The sequence below is a fragment of the Aspergillus puulaauensis genome, chromosome 4 (genome assembly GCF_016861865.1).
Source record: "Aspergillus puulaauensis MK2 DNA, chromosome 4, nearly complete sequence".
Taxonomy (NCBI): Eukaryota; Fungi; Ascomycota; class Eurotiomycetes; order Eurotiales; family Aspergillaceae; genus Aspergillus; species Aspergillus puulaauensis.
The window spans coordinates 3,323,888-3,340,207 of record NC_054860.1 but is presented as its reverse complement, the minus strand read 5'-3'; the positions used below and the strand labels follow the sequence as shown (position 1 = coordinate 3,340,207).

General features: G+C 50.9%; 3 protein-coding genes across 3 annotated transcripts; 1 reads left to right on the top strand and 2 right to left on the bottom strand.

Moving 5' to 3' along the window:
• Nucleotides 1-4,208: 4,208 nt before the first annotated feature.
• On the bottom strand, nucleotides 4,209-4,865 carry APUU_41283S (uncharacterized protein; the record flags this gene model as incomplete). The annotated part of the gene is made up of 1 exon (XM_041704448.1): nucleotides 4,209-4,865. One exon carries the CDS (start codon nucleotides 4,863-4,865, stop codon nucleotides 4,209-4,211), a length of 657 nt encoding a protein of 218 aa, XP_041557033.1.
• Nucleotides 4,866-6,502: 1,637 nt separating this feature from the next.
• Nucleotides 6,503-7,343, top strand: APUU_41282A (uncharacterized protein; the record flags this gene model as incomplete). Its single annotated transcript, XM_041704447.1, has 2 exons — nucleotides 6,503-7,157; nucleotides 7,333-7,343. The coding sequence occupies 2 exons, from the start codon at nucleotides 6,503-6,505 to the stop codon at nucleotides 7,341-7,343; spliced, it is 666 nt and encodes a 221-aa protein (XP_041557032.1).
• Nucleotides 7,344-9,301: 1,958 nt separating this feature from the next.
• Nucleotides 9,302-13,324, bottom strand: APUU_41281S (vWFA and PH domain-containing RING finger protein; the record flags this gene model as incomplete). Its single annotated transcript, XM_041704446.1, has 6 exons — nucleotides 9,302-10,466; nucleotides 10,520-11,222; nucleotides 11,273-11,496; nucleotides 11,548-12,208; nucleotides 12,268-12,774; nucleotides 13,222-13,324. The coding sequence occupies 6 exons, from the start codon at nucleotides 13,322-13,324 to the stop codon at nucleotides 9,302-9,304; spliced, it is 3,363 nt and encodes a 1,120-aa protein (XP_041557031.1).
• Between the last annotated feature and the right edge of the window lie 2,996 nt (nucleotides 13,325-16,320).

Here is a 16,320-nt window from a genome sequence, read left to right as displayed (position 1 = left end):
TATATTGTATTCATAACTTCACCTGGCCCCCTCTGGCGAATTTCAGCAAAGATAATTGACTGATAGTGTTGATTTTTCTGCATATTACTCCCTAACTATATTTTTCTGTTACCCTTTGCGGACGGCATTACCCAGTTCTACGTTCGTGGTTATTTCGGTTACACTGGTTATATCAATGGCCCAACCTCATTTTTTCTCCGTAAATACTTAGAGGCTGTGTATATATTCTGTATAAATATATATCTTGTTCAAAGCAAAAGCCCGGTTTGGGATCCGCTTAAATCTACGCCAACCAATTTATTTAAGCACCTGTAGGAAAGGGGCGACGGATACCTGCCTACCGTACCTTTGTTAGCCTAGCCCACTTTTTCTGCCTATCAAAGTCCCATTATTTGCTTCATCCTCAACAATCCACTTATTATCATCGGCGTCTTGTTTCTCACAGGGCTCTATCAGAACCTTAATCCTACTACTGTTGCTACTACTTTCCTTTTTTGACTCTCTTTCAAAAGGAAACCGAGAGCCATTGCCTGTTTGCGCCCCTTCCCTCTTCCTGGTATCACCGGCTTCTCCCAAAACAATAGGATAATCGGGGCCTTGGCGTCAGAACAGTAAACTGCCAATCGAACCTTCTTCCCTACAGTGGTATGACTTCGTCAATCTAGACGAAACCTCTAATTTCCGCTTGCATATCTATTAAACTGGTCTGGTAAGTCTAGTGGTGGTGCGGGGTCTATCCGGATTGGCACCACTATCCATTCTCGTCTGGTCTCCCAAACGGCAAAGGAAGTTGCTAGCGGTGGCGATAGGGATCATAAGAACATAAATAGTAGGGACGGGCTAACTGGTAGTTGTGGTGAGTGAAATACACTGTGGTTCTGGGTATGGCAGTACTGGAGGGTGGCTTCTCTCCGAACTGTCTTTTGTTCCATTACATTCTTCCCACACCATGTTGAAAAGGCATGTTCGGCGAATGACCTAGGTAAGACCCCGGTTTCCAAATATTTCTTGGATTGCTGGTACAAAATGTTGCGCTAGGTGGGGTAACGGTCTCTATTCAAAGACAGGGATCCAAATGAGTGACGGGGCAACCTACCCTTCTCCGAGGAGCACACCAGTCATCCAGAGGGAAGTATTCAGTGTTGCGATCGTCCGGACACTTGAATGAACTTTGACCTCAATACTCGTCAATGAAGATAAGAATGTCCTTGGAATTAGGAACAATAGTAGGTCACGCGTATTTCGTCCATCCATCTTGACATTGAGGGTCTCTTTGGGTTGTACCCGTGAGAAACGCAGTCCCCAAACCGAGAACGAAATCAATCAAAGATGATGGGATAAATAGTCTGAAATTTTTCATGGCCCGGTTCCAAGCTAATTATAGAAAATCCCGATCACTTGCCTCGGAGCTGGCTTGCAGATGACGGTGCCGTCACAGTTCATCTGCGGGCACACGGCATGCATAACCAAACAAATTGATTGCCAGGGCTGGGAAACTGCTAGCAGACGAGATTCTTACGAAGGTTCACGTCAATCAATTGATAATAGCACCTAATTCCGTCATTCGCTTGCTGAGCGAAGACGTCGACCTCATTTCCCCAGCGGCAAGGCTAGTCAGTCGAGCCAACCAACAGAGCAGAACACAGCAGGGGGTGCAAGATTTAGCAACCACCTGGCACCTGCAGGTACGACTTCAAACATCGGCGTTCTAAAAATGGAGTCTTCAAGGCCACGCCGATCAGGGTGATGGTCATCTCCAGGTTAAGCGCTTAAAGCAACGACCTGAATGGTCGCTCATGCAAGCCTAGTGACGACAATACACTAGCTGCCAGCAATCTGAGTTATAAATATCATTGAGATCGCTGATTTGACCGAATCAAGCGCCAGTGATGCAGACAGAGATTGCTTCCCCAGTTGTTGCGAGAGGGGAAGGGGATTCAGGATCTTATCAGTGAGCCAAAAGTAGCCAAAAATAACTCTCACTTTTGGCGGCGCTTAAGGAACATCGCTCTTGGCCAATCAGCTGGCCCCGTCCATCTCAACAACTCCCGCTCTTCTGCCCATCAGGATCAACTCTGTTCAATCGTTGATCATATGGACACTGGTTTCTATATTTGTCTCTCTGGCTCCGCGCACGACGACAGAACACAATCCCGTTCTTTTTTTACCAGCCAATCTGCATCGCCAACGTCAGTCCCTCTCCAGTTCCCCCTCTCCCAGGCGCACAGATAAGGTGAGCTCACACGCACTAGAATGCCGCTAGGCCATGCTTAAAGGCACAGCTACCCATGTCTACCATGTCCGAGTCTTCCAGGCGCGCCGGTTTGGGACTGCTTACGGACAGACAAGAGGAACTAGCTCTGCGTCTTGCTCATCGCAACTTCTTGCGCCCTATCAGACGCTCTTAACCAGAGTAAACCGTTGCCGTTGTGTCTAGAAATAGAACAGGCGACTATGAACTAAGTATGTCATGATGTCTTTTCCCCTCGTCTTCCCACTCCCTGCGCGCCGTTCATTGGTTCTGGCACATGAGAGACCTCGTTCTTTCGTCGGGATCGCCAATCGCCCTTCGCTATTCGAGTTGGCCATGCGGTCCTTGCATCTCTTGAGGGATTATTGAGTTAATTAAACCTTCAACACTTGATGGTGGTTGGTTGTTGGGCTGCGTAGTGTGCGACTCTGGGGATCCTGATATACTAACTTTGATGCTCAGGGCTCGAATTGGTATTACGGTCGTAATACGTAATTACGGGTGTATATGTATTGGCGCTCTATATACTCTCTCTTCATGCTAGTAACTACGGTAGTTATAATCTTGGGCTGACTACACAAACTTCTGCCTAATACTAATCAGGAGTGTTTGTCGTCATGCCATCCAAATTGAACCACGCGGGATGGGCTTGTTCCCTACGTCAGCGGGACACAGTCAGTTGTACATACCTTACCACCAACAACGCTCCACTTGTACTCATACTTGGGACATCATTCAATGCCGGCAGCGAGCACCTAATCCATTACTATTAGTACAATCAAACCAAAGCTGCCTGTATCCATTTAATCCAGAAGCTCAATTGACCAAAATAACCCTCTAAAGTCCTTCTCCTATCCAACGCACCACCCCGCCGCCAAGCCCAGGTAAAGAAAGAGGCCTCCATCAACAAAACCAACAAGAAAACAAGCCCAAGCGCCATCGCGATCCTTCCAGGCGGAATCGCAATCCTCCTCCTCGCAAGCGCCAGGCTATTTTTTTCCAACCCGTCCCAGAGCTCAGGCTATGCACATGACTCGTTCCCTCGTTCGCCGTTCAGTAATGGATTCCAAGCCCAACTGAACCACGCCGTCAGCCACTCAGTTAGCCGGGCCCACGGGTCCAACAGGACTCCTGGGGTTCTTAACCACTTCGAAGTACGAGGCGTAGATAGAGCCAACAATCCTGTAGAAAGACGTGATTTGGTTGGTGCGCTAGACCCTGAACCGTACTTTGGGTTGGGGAGTCAGAGCGTACGGGATCGGATATATGGTCGAAGGATCTAGTGTCTGAGCGATAGCTCACTCGAGCTTGGTGGTTTAGGCTTGTTGTTGGTACTAGTATCGATTTTGATTGTGCAGGATTTTCAGCGCCGAGTTTTGCCGGCAAGGCATACTCGACCTCGGAGTCGGACTGTTTGCAGTTACATGTATCTAGTAAGGCTGTGAGGGCTAAGGGTATAGACTATAGAGCGGGCGAGGCAAGGTAGTATGACCATACCGGTATACTATTACAAGTGGGGTGAGTAATCACTAGGAATCATTCCTTCCATTAAGTCTGATATCGAAGTAAGAAACACCGTGCTAAGTATAGGCACGCTTTCAACGCCAACTGAACCGCCGTCACCGACCAACCAACCATCGAGATCCCTGAGAACACATTGAACTCCGCTCTCGCTTTTCCACAAGCATAGGAAACAAAACAGAACGGGACTGTAACAGGCTCATATAGACAAAAAAGGGACACAAAAATATAAAAGGAAATGCATAACTCCATCCCTTGCGTTCTTGGGCTTCCTCGTCAACCGCCAGGGCTGGAGTCAGACCCGTCTAGTACGAAGATGCAAGATGCAAAGCGTAACGCAGCGATAACATGGAAACATAACACAGCAAAAAGAAATATCAAACTAGGCAGACAGTAACGTATTCAATAGTAAAGAGAGATGGCCCAGCCAGTTCAATCATTGCTTAGCCTGGGCCGTCCTTCTTCGCTTGCCCTTGGGCGGAGGCGCAAGGGAAGGCACACGCTTGAGGGTCACAGTCTGCGTAACGACATGTTGGATAGTGATGGACCTTGACGTTGCACTTGTGGGAGACTCAACGTAGCGCACTCTCCGCTCCAGAGGCAGATATGGGGAGCGGGCTGGGTGCGCGCTCCTGGGCGAGTCCATGACAACCGTAGGTGAGTACGGGTAGGACGGCGATGGTCTCAGACGACGGAGATGGTTGTGCTCAGCTGCAGAGCGAGGAGCATTCATAGGAGTAGGAGGCCCTGAGCGTGTGCGAGCATGGGTTCTTGATGCTGGTCTGGCTGAGGCATCACCGGGGAAAGAGGAGGTGGTTGAGGCTGTTGAGGGGAGGGATTGCGGTGATGGGAGTTGCTTGTTCATGGAGTAGCCTGAGTATGCAGTATTGGCGGATGCTGGGGGACTGCCGAATACTGGGCTGAGGGCTTTCAAGAACTCTGTGTATGCAAGAGGTGGTGGCACTGATGGGCCTTTGCCATCGTTGCATCGAGCTGGCTCTGCATTGGCAGGGCGAAGATACTCTTGGAGCTCCGATGGGAATGTGAGGTTCTTTGGAGTCTTGAGAGGGTAGAGATCTGGTCGAGGTGCCATTGCTGAATAGTCTGTGCAACAAGAGGATGGATGAAGTAGGCTTGGGATGGCCGAGTATGAGGGCCGAATTTGTAAGAAATGAGGTTGAACAGACGCGAGTGAAGTAGTATGAGAAGGAGGCGGGAGTAAAGAGTTAAGTAGAGAGGAGCAGGCTAAAGATAGTAATATAGAGTCCCAGGTGCTGTATAAGAGCAGATGGAGGAGCCCTGTTGGTTTCGTACGGCTGCGGTACAATACAGACCGAGAACGTTGGAAACGGTATCAATACGCAGTAGCGCCAGGTTGTGCGGTCTAGTCCCGATGGGGTTAGTCGCCAAGACTCGAAAATAGAAACAACTTTCAACTCACAGAAAGAAGACGGCGTCAAAGTCCAGCAGAGACCGGGGAATAGTGAAAAGACGGTGTGGATTAGATACAGAGGGGTCTTCCGTATCTGGTGAACCAGAAAAAAAAAAAATTAAGGCTGGCTTAAAGCGAAAGTCGAGTCGGCGCTTCAACGTTCAAGTTCAACTTGTTGGTCTGCACCAAACAAAGAGAGAAGAAGAAGATTAACGGATTAACAGATGAAGAAGAGATGAATGAGATCGTGATGAAAAACTGCTTCAACATCATCACCATCCCCTCCTTATATGTCTGTCCATCTCCCCTTTACCGCCAGGGTCTCGTCCTGAAACACGACCTCCTTCTGCAGACTTAGATGCGCGCGGCATCTGAAGCAGTGAAGAAATCCAGCAGGGGCGTCCTCCCCCAGCGAATCCCCGCCCGTCCAGCTATTTACCCCATTGCGTTTCCATGGCCACTTAATATCTCAACACCAGCCTGGTCGCCTCCGCGCTTCCACAGTGCACCGCTATGGCCAGCCCAAGGCGCGCGGCTCCCCCAGTCTGCGGCCGTTGGCTGAGAGCATCTCACCTCTTTGTCATTGTAGGCGCCCGCTACTCTATCGACCCTGGCTTACCCTTGATACACCCGCATCAATGCTAGTCTATCCAAGCTCCTGCATCGGTTTCAGAGTCTCCGTGTCTAAGGAACCGCTGGACTATGCTGGCTTACAGCCCTACTGCCCAATCATCGTGCTGGTGGGGAAAAGCTATCAAAACTCATGCCGCTGAGCCAAAAACAGAGTCAGACGCTTAACGGATTCTGCTATTGTAACTGGTGCAATGGACTACTAGCTCGCTGCGACAGTCAAGATTCTGTTTGCTATTGTTTCTGCGGAGCCGTTTTGATTCGACCCTGTTTCGGCTCTGTACTTGGAGATCTGAGACAGTTCGTCCCTCTCCAGTACTTGGCGGGGAAACTAGCCTATACTAAGATTCTCACTCTACAAGCATGATTGGTAGGGAAACAAGACTGTCATCTATTTCTGACTTGTCTTTGTCGCCATTCTCAAGCTCAACGGAAGATGGTATACAGTATCAGTGCGGGCGGTTGGGAAGCGCTGGCCCCATGTTGGGCCCTTTTGATTTGACGCCACCAAGATATACACTATGCAGACAATGTTGTTGCGCAGCCGGCATGTTCTAATCCTCCTCTCTAGTATGTCAATGCACCGCCTGCGGTGATTTGCTCGTTGGAGACTCTTTCTTGGCGTCAATTCCGTGTCGTGGATCCCTCAATATCGAAGATTGTTCGATATGCTATGGAGTACTGAGGAAACCCGTCTGAAGACCGAGATCGAGATCGAGACCACAACTAATTCTGCGCGTGACGTCTTCCCTTCTTTGGTTGGAGACTGTTTCTTCACCTCGTTGTCGTGTCTAGATGCTAGGTCTCTAAGAATCATCGTGCCGCTATGGAGAAGTGTGGCCCGTGAGACGAAACCCCGCCAAAGAACAAGATCGGGACCAATAACCAGAACGGTAGAACCCGACTGTTGGCATTTCCTGTTCTCTGGTTGGCAACATGTTCTTCGCTTCAATGCCGTGTCTTGGATCCTTCGGTATCTAACTGAAGAGCGCCTGTGCCGTTATGGAGAACAGACTGCGGGAACCCCGCTGGAGATCACGATCGAGACCACAATCAAGCTTATGTCCGTCTTCTTCGCTCATCTAGTTGGAGACTCTTTCTTTATATCAATCCCGTGTCTTGGATCTCTGAATACCCAACAGCCAACACTGTTCGGGGTGCTATGGAGAACTGTGGCCCGTGGGACGGGAACCCCGCTGAAGATCAAAGTCGAGACCACGACCGAATCTACACCGATACTCTTCTTTTTGGACGAAACCTTTCTTCATCTTTTGATCATGTCTTGGATCTCTGGATATCTAGGACTCTTCGTGCCGCTATGGGGTACGTACTGCAGAACCCCACTGGAATCAAGATCTAGAACAAGATCACCTCTTCGCATAGCCACTTCCTCCCTCTGGACCTCATCCAGACCACACTGGAGACAACCCCAGAGATGCAAGAATCCATATTCGTCTCTCCTTCTGATCATGAATGCTGACTTCGGCAACCCCATTAGCCAGGTTCTAGTTACCCTGAAGAGAACGGGATGTCAGCCTCTGCATCTGATCCAATGCGCGAATTAAAGAGCATGACACTACACCTCGACTACAATCAAACTGTCAGTATCGGACGTACCGTAAGTACAGTGTACTGTTTACATTCCCAGTAAACCAATGAATGAGCGAAGTTATCCCCCTCTATACCCCCTTCACTGAGCATATCCGTTCCAGACTCCCATGTTCGATCCCGTGTCTTAGACCTCCCGGTATACCTATATCCAAGACACAGACGTCACGGAATATTTCCCAACAATCCCATGATGGTCCCTCATGAGTGTCATCTCCTCCATCCACATCTAGCTGCGTAATACCCTGAATCCGACCTGGAGGACTTTCTATACAAAGTATCATTCGCGACACTATAATTGGCTCCAACTCCGCTTCTCATTGGCGCCGTGAAATCATACCAGCTAGTTCCCTGCCGGGTCCGGGGCCAATGTGCATTCAAATGAGATGCAGGGTGAATGCGAATGTCTGGAAGCGCTGACCCTACAGGTGACCAACCAACCAAAAGCAGATTGGAATCATCAGGGTCTAGGTGATGGCAGACCAATGAATGAAAACTCACACCCCTCCCATTCGGTACCGTTTCTTGAATTTGCAGAGAACATTGGAGGCATCTTGCTCAGCTAGTGTATACTACGGGAATTGGGAATTGGGAATTGGGAATCCCCAGCCAACCGTGTATTTCTCCCTCCTCTATCTATCTACATAGCGTGCATACGTAGTCATTGATCTAACCCAAACAAGATCCGAGACAAGAGTCAAGAAAGTCATATCCGTCCGCGATTCTTGATTTGGCGCCGTCTCCAGGTCTCAGCTTGTTGGCATGCGGGGTCTAACTATCAAATAGGAGTAAAGGGTCCGTAGTCTGTATTGAGCAGGGTAGTTGGGCCAGTCAGTGCCTTCCTTACTTTGCTACGCCGTAGACCAAGAAGCGCTGACCCTGCAGGTGTTGTCCTCATTTGACCAAATCAGATCAGACCAGGCAGGAAGGGCAGAAAGAGGAGACCTGAGGCTATCTAGAATCCCCATCTAGCATCCAATATCAATATAAACAACCAAACCAACAATTATCCCCAACACCAATTCCTGCCTGTCAAACCCATAAACGCCCACTGTATCCATCTAGGACAAAGAGTGGGTGGAATCTTGAAAATATACGAGATGGCTGGAAGCGCCGGGCCCCCTCACTTCAGCCTCGCACAAACTGGAATTATATGTAGTTGGCGCTGAGGGCGGTGGATCAGACTGCTGGCATCGCAGAGTTGAAACCGGGATAGTTAGAGGCAGAGCAGGTATTGGGAAGGATATCTTCACGATGGTAGTCAAGATAGTAGGTGGCGGTGCCGTTGGGCTTAATTTACTTGGTACTATTAAGTTGGGTCGAGATGAGTCGAGTGGGTCTAGACATACTGGAGAAATGGCGGTATGAAGATAATAATCTACTACGGAATGCGATATGGTGCCAGTAACATGCAATGCAATAAAGATTTCTTGTACGATCATGACTATCACAGGTACTATAAGTAAAGAACCTGCGGGTGCGCAAGCATACATCATTCATGACCACAATCCCAGACCAAAAGAAAATAACAAGAGAAGGGGGTCCATATACAACAGGCGTACATATAGACAGATAGCCATCCAGCGCTTCGAACAAACATAGTAAGTAGTAAGTAGGTATGAAGGAAAAAGGAAAATTAGGGTATGATAGTATAGTATAGGCAAATCAAATAAAACCGTGGTATCGTGCCGCACAGCCAGGGTGAACAAAGTGGTATCATAAACGAAGAAGTGAACTGATCTGCCTAGCCAGCCGAAAATAGACCAAGACCAAAAAAAAAAAAAAAAAGGAAATATCGAAAAGATCGAGAGTAACAGAATGAGTAAGCCGAACGCGTAATGTAATCAATCATGTCTAAGTTATTCTTCGGTCAATGCGTCGTCACCGGTTTCGCGCCAGTCTCTTGAGCGCTCGATCAGCCGTCGCACGCCCGTAATGCGCTGCGCCCAGTGTCCTTCGGAGGGCGAGCGGAAGGTGTATGCTCGCTGTGACGAGATCACGCCGATGCTTTGCAGCACCGCCTTGCGAGAGTCCCGCCCAAAGACGGCTGGGTGGTTGATCCACTCCAAGGCAGACTCGAGGTCGCCATCAAGAGCCATCATGGTCTGGGTGTCCACTGCTGCGACGGGAGTGATGGTGGCAGTGTCAGAAGCAGTCGACGACTGGCTGTCGAAGTTCGACGATTTGGGAGAGCCCGAGGTGGGTGTATCGCCGCGGGATTCTGGGTCGCTGGGAGATTTCTGTGCAGGTGGAGGCAGCGGAGGGAGGCTGCCTTTGCCTAGGCCTTTGAGGATACCCCGGGTCTCTTTCAACAAATGCTGGGCTCGGTCGTGCTGTGCACGGGAAGCAAGTGTCAGAGCACGTGTCAGCATGTCTGAAGTGAGCAGCTCCATGCGACGTTGAACGATGGACGGGTGAGGAGGGATAGGAGGGGTGCTCGGCCTTCCACTGCCCTTGTACCGAGGGTTCGGCGGGAGCATGGTGATCGCCAGGAGTGATGGGCGTGGTGAATGTGTCAGATGGCCATCCCGAAGCAAGTCTCCGTAGGTCAGGTCTGCTTGAATCAGCGGGACCTCCTCTACGCTTAGAACACGTTGCTCATCGCCATCAGAAACGCCTCCTAGGGCTTCCAGCCCGGACACCAAACTTTCCCAAGGGTCCTGCGGGGGTGATTCATGGGTCGCTGTATCTGGTGGAATTACCAGTTGTACAAGAACATCCCGCTTGTCGCCAAAACGCAAGTCTCCAAGAGCAGCCTCAGCATCGCGTCCTGTGGCTCGCTTGGTTGTATGCAATGCTCCGCTGATCTTGACGAACTTGGCTGGGGAGCCCTCCGGTAGTCGCAGCTTTAATTTCACATTCTGGTGTGACGTTGTCTGGATGGCGCCAAGGCAGCCGGCGACACATTCTCTCAGCATCATCCAGTCCTTCACATAAAGATATGAGCCTTTTGTCCGTGTCGACAGCTCAATCATCGTGTCCGGCTTGTGCGTTAATCCGAGTCCGAAAGAATGAATTCCAACCCTAGAATACTTAGTCAGCAGTTACCCCCTTGTTGGGCATCTAGGGCAACTCACTTGGCAGCTTCAGCTCTAGATACGACGAAATCCACACTTTCAGGGTCAGAAGTCGACGAGTCGCTGATCAAAAGGATACTTGAGACCGGGTTCGACGACTTTCGCTGCATTAGCAGGTCCATTGCTACATTGGCCCCTTCAACCACGTCCGCCCGCAGGCTCTTCTGTCCAACAGGTCGAATAGAGCTCAGGATTTTAGACCAACCGGCCCAGGACTTTGTTGTCATTCCAACCAACGGCACCCCTCCTCCACTAGAACCAAAGGTCACCAAACCCATGCGGTCGCGGGGTCCGAGATTTTGGACAAGGAACTTGAGAGTGTCGCGGAGAAGTGTAATCTTCAGGCCTTGCATAGACGAAGACACAGGAATCACTACCACGATGTCTACCGGAATATGGACTGACTGAAGCGGCGAAGCCTCCACGCCCATGTTTGTGTAGTCAGTAATGGCAGTGATGTTTGACCGCGCCGCGCCATACGAGGAGTTCAACGACGCTTGTCGCTTCATATTTCCAGTTCGGTAGTCATCATCCTCTGCCCCGGATTGGCGATCAAAGTCAAGCTCGGGGCTCCGAAGGAAATCAACAGCGTTGAAGTCCAAAAGGGCACGACGCCACATGTCCAACTGGTTCCGATTGGGGAAGCGAAGATAAAAGCAGGGCAGTTCGCTGACAGATAGGTGTAAGGTGAGAATAGGTTCATCTAATGAAGTTAGCTCACTTGTTTGACATAGCAAAACGTTGTCAACATACCAGGAAGGTCTTCAATGCTTTTCAAGTGCTTCTTGATCAGAATCGAGCCCTTCAGTGTGCATCGAGGACGAGGCTTCGGTAGTTGAGGATCGTATTGGTGGTCTGGCATCCGCTTCTCCTTGACACAAATGAGCATTTCTTGGAACAGATAGCACTCCAGCTCCTGCCATGATTCACGGTCCTTGCCCACCCGCATGTGGCCATGCAAGCGAAGTTTGCCAAATCTAGATCGTCAGCTGATGCACTACAAAGATAGGACATGAGGTGTGGCTTACCGTTGGAATTCTAAACCATGCCAGTTGTCCACCTTGGTCCTGAGGTCTTCCGCAGTCTCCTCGAGGTTCTCTTGAGGTTCGAAAGACGCAGCAGACCTTGGCTCTGGGATAGGTGGGAAGCGAGATGGATACGGTTCATCTTTAGGTTGCGAATTTGTCGTCGAGCCACTTCGCAGGTCCTCCGCATCTGGACGCCAGTTCCCCTCTGGCATCTCAACCGTAATCAAGCAGGTGAGCGACTGCTGTTGACGGGACCGGTTGAGTGTCGGGAACTCGCTGCGGATGGTGACTGTGGGTGCCGGAATGGGGTTCTTCGTAGTCGGGGCCGTGCGAGGGCTCAGGTCCGACTCCATGGCTTGAACGTCATAGTCGTGGCGACGCTCATGGTATTCGCCCGAGGACCCAGCAGCGCTGCCGTTCCGAGAATGCTGTTGGCGGGATCCTGAGGTCAGACGCTCAATCCGTTCACGCTGACTTCCGGTGTCCTTGCTATCCCGTCGGTTGTATGGATCCCGGCTGTCGCGGTTATACGGCCGACTTCCTACTTCACTCGGAGGGTTTTGTCGGCTAGTAACAGAGTCCCACGGCGTGGGGGTAGTCAACCCACTCCGCTGAGTCGCGGCATCGCTGTTCACAGAGCGGACAATATTACTTAGTTTTTCTGCAGTCAAGCCGCGTTAGCCATCGCAGTTTATTACATTAAGCGGGAGTTTGACTTACCAATGTCTAGCACGTTGCCTCCTCGCGTTGAGTCAAGCCCCAATGGTGCATCACATGTCGGACAGAATTGACCCTCGATTTCACGCAGGTATTCGTAGAAACAAGCCTCGTGAGCCACATGGGCACACGAAAATTGGAGTATGCGCTCGCCACGCAGGGTGTGTTCCAGCGGCTCTTCGCAGACAGCACATTCGCTGCCGACAAATGTGCGCTCCCGCCGCGAGCGGCTGCGGTCAACATCCATCAAACCAGCCATTGACGTCCCAGTCTTCGAGTTTACGGTCAGATGTGTGTTTGTCCTCGAGATTGTATTGTCAGAGTGAGGGTTTAATTTCGAGGTGGACCTGGGAGCTTCGGAGTAATAGGAGCCAGCAGTTACCGTCGAAGGAGCGCGAGACCGTGAAGCTGCAGTGTGGCTGGAAAAACTGCTGTCCGGACGATCTGAACGGGAAAAAGAGCGAAAAGGCCGTAAAGGCGAACGAGCGGGGGAATCCGGACGCGCAACGGCTAGGCAGAGGTGCAGGTTAGCAACGAGGGAGGGCAGAGAAAAAGCCAAAAAGCCGCCGACGCCAATGAGAGAGCAGTGGGAGGGATGACGGTGTGGTTGTCATGCATGCAGGCCCTGGTCGAAAGGTGGGTTGAACAAGACTCCAGACTCCGTGGCGTATACAGCAGGATCCGGAGGAAGCTGAAGTTGAACAAGAAAGAGCTTTGGCAGCGGGATGGGGGAGAGAGCAACAAAGAGCAACGACAACAAAACAGTCAAGGAAGGCAGACCGGAAGGGGCCAGAAGCTTGACCAGGTGTAACAGTAATCAGGGCAGCAGGAATAATAGGAACAGAAGAAGAATGACGAGGGAGGAATAATAATAACGGGACCAGTATAGACCAAGGCCCCAAGCAAGTAATCTGCAAACCAAAGCAGCAGTGGCGAGAGCGCTAGGACGGGACTTACAAAGCGGAGACTTCTTCTTCGACCAGCCAAAGAAACCACGTTCGCCTGAATCGACGGTCCCGGACTTTGAATCGGATCGCGATGGGGGACGGTGTTTCCACATGGGCCAAACTCAGCCAGATATGCTGACGACGGAGAGATCGAAAAGGGAAAAGGAGGGAGGGGGGAGGGAGAGAGTTAGGGACGAGGCCAGAAAAGACAGGAAACTTGAAAGCCCGGAAGATACTTTTAGGGGCAGCGCGGAGAAAGGCAGAAGAGCCGTCCGGTGGAGACAGGACAATAATACGAAGAGAATTAAGAGCTGGTGGTTTGAAACTGAAGGAATCGAGGCGCGTGGAAGAAGGTCAGTGGGCAGGGGGTGCGACTGTGACAGAGCCAGGTGGAGGAGATGGGCAACGAGAGACAGAGCTAGAGCACTAGCGCACAACAAGGAGACAGGAGAGAAAGAATGATGGATAGAGAAAGAAAGAGAAGGTGGACAGTTGGAGAGAGCGACACGGAGGCAGCTGAGGTGTGTGGGAATGGGAGAGTAATTCGCGAATGAATTGAATGAAGCGCATCCATGGATGGGCTCCGGATGGTGGGCCTTCAGGGACACACACCCCTGATTCTCTATTATTGTATTAACTCTGCAGGCTTGTTCTCGGTTCTGATCAGTCATGGACGCCCGTTTCTGCGTATTATTAGGCTATCAATCGGAGAATAGCCCGTCCAGGCGGGTCTGCATGTCATAGTAGCATAGTAGCATAGTAGCATAGCATACATAGTACACCAGTATAGGACTGACTCTAGGTACGGGATAGGGGACAAGTACGGCTCTCCGGTGTCCTCCCTTCCAAGCTCCCTCAGCCCTTTTTCATTTATCCATTTTCCGTCCACGGTTAACAAGCACATTATAATGATCTCCGAGGCTGCCGAATTCTCAGGTGCCGATCGCAGCGTTTCCTGTCAGTGCAGCTCTCCACGGAAGACAAAGAAAGGAGTCACTGAAGTCATGAAGTGACAAATGATGCCAGCCAACGTCCAACCGCGAGAGTTTCCCAGACAGATTAAGTTGGCGCAGCTGGAAGTTCCCTCAGACTGGGACACCCCACCACACGGAGATTTCTGGAAGGCAAATCGCAAATATTCGCAAATGAAGGCCAACATGACTCGTCGCTGAGTCGCGTTGTTTGGGTCGCCGAAATTTTAGCGCTCCTGACTAAGTCTCTGTCTCTCTTTTGTCGTCTTTGTTTCAGTGCTCCTACCACGGTTCACTCAACGCCTCCAACGAACCATTCATCCTGTTCCAGAGATAAAGACGGACCACGCCCCTCGGGTCCGATTTGCAACGTCGGACGTACATTTGGGTCCTTGGATAGTTTGATGCCCTCATGCCAGGTACATGACGTCGGTCCCTCCCGCTGTATGATCGGAATGCGGCAGAATCGCTTCCCCCCATACGGCAAGTGGAATGCGTGCCCCTCGCATATCTAGCGAGATATCGTCTTCGCGGCCGCTTTCCTCGCGCATCACTGATCAGATTGACTTTCGAGTCTCGACAGTTGACTGTTGCGAGTTGAAGCCATGATGAGTACAACTAGCCGCATGTCGCCTTCATCCTACATGAGTCCAAATCTCTAGATACAGCGATTGTCCGGAATTGGGCCAACGCCACTGAAATGATTGGATATTTGCGTTCCTCCAGGAGTTACGTTGGAGTATCACAAGGCTGTCCTCCTTCCACTGCTTCAGAGCCACTGCAGCGTGCATGGAGCTACCAGCGCCCGTTTCCTGCGGTGTCCCCTCGCTGTCGCACCGCCGCCTGGTAAGGAGTCAAGCACGCGAATCCTCGTAATTGTACCAGACCTTTGAAATCAGGATCGACTCCCCCCCCGGACAAAACAATAATGCCATTGCTTGCGGTGCTTCCTGATTTAGATATTGCCCTGTTTCCTAAACGGTGCGGTTGGCGGCCCTCTGATGCTGACGTTGGAGCTTTAAGTTTGCGATGGAGGAGGCTAAAATTGCGGAGAAATAGACGCTCATCGAGTCATCAAGGGTGAAAATCCGCCGGTCCGATGGGAGCTGTAACAAAGGGGCTAATGCTATTATTCCCGGATCCTTTCCGGTGATAATCGTCAGTGCGCTTGCAGACTCCAACCCGAGCTTGGACCTGGGAATCGGCCAAGCAGAGTAGCAGAGTTCGCAGCTTAGACTTTAAGAGTAAGACGACCTGCCAACCTCAGCTCTTGTCAGTGTCAGTTGCCAGTTGTCAGTGTCCTAAGTACTCCCTCGTGATTCTACTGAGCTATTACCGGGTGATCAGTCCATCGGAGCTCGCAACAATGAGCAGACTGATTGATTCACCCTTCAATCCTGAACAGTTGACCCGAGCGATACCCCAGACATGGCAGGACACCAAGGAATGGTCCAATGACGACCACCAGGATACAGTTGTTTCAGACTGCAGTTTGCCGTGTCTATGAATAATGTTTGCTGATCATCACCCTGGCTTATTGCTGCAGCGGGCCGCCCCAATTGCACACAATGCGACCGAAGGTGACATCGGTCAAACGTCAGATACTGCCAATACACTTCATGAGAATGCCAGTCTTTGTTTTGTGATTGCCATCACTTTGATCTCTCTATTGTGCAGAGGATAGCTTGCCATGTCTTCTGCAGTGTCGGTTGCTGGTCGTTGCTGGTCCCGACCGTTACGCTAACCCCTCACCAGGCAAAGCTTGGGGGGGCTGCCTTCACATCTTCATCGTGGATGAGGATCTCGCCCCAGAGCCAGCGGGTGCAACGCGCCATGCAGGGCCCAGTTAAAATCTGCCTGCCATGCAAGCTGCCATGCTACGACGGTATGACCTCTATTGGCCAGCAGTGCCACTAACCTCCCGATTATTCACTAATTTCCCGATTCTTCCCAGGTGAAACGGCGATGAAACACTGAAACCAGCCCTTCGACCGGGCTAGACATTCTATTCTGTCTTTTCTGAGTCCGGCGAGATGACTCGACCTCTTTCCAGCCTTCCAGGACTCCAGGGGAGTGGACTATCCCCGCCGATTCCAGCAATAGTTTATGCAACTATGTCCATCTCGGCCCGGTTGGAC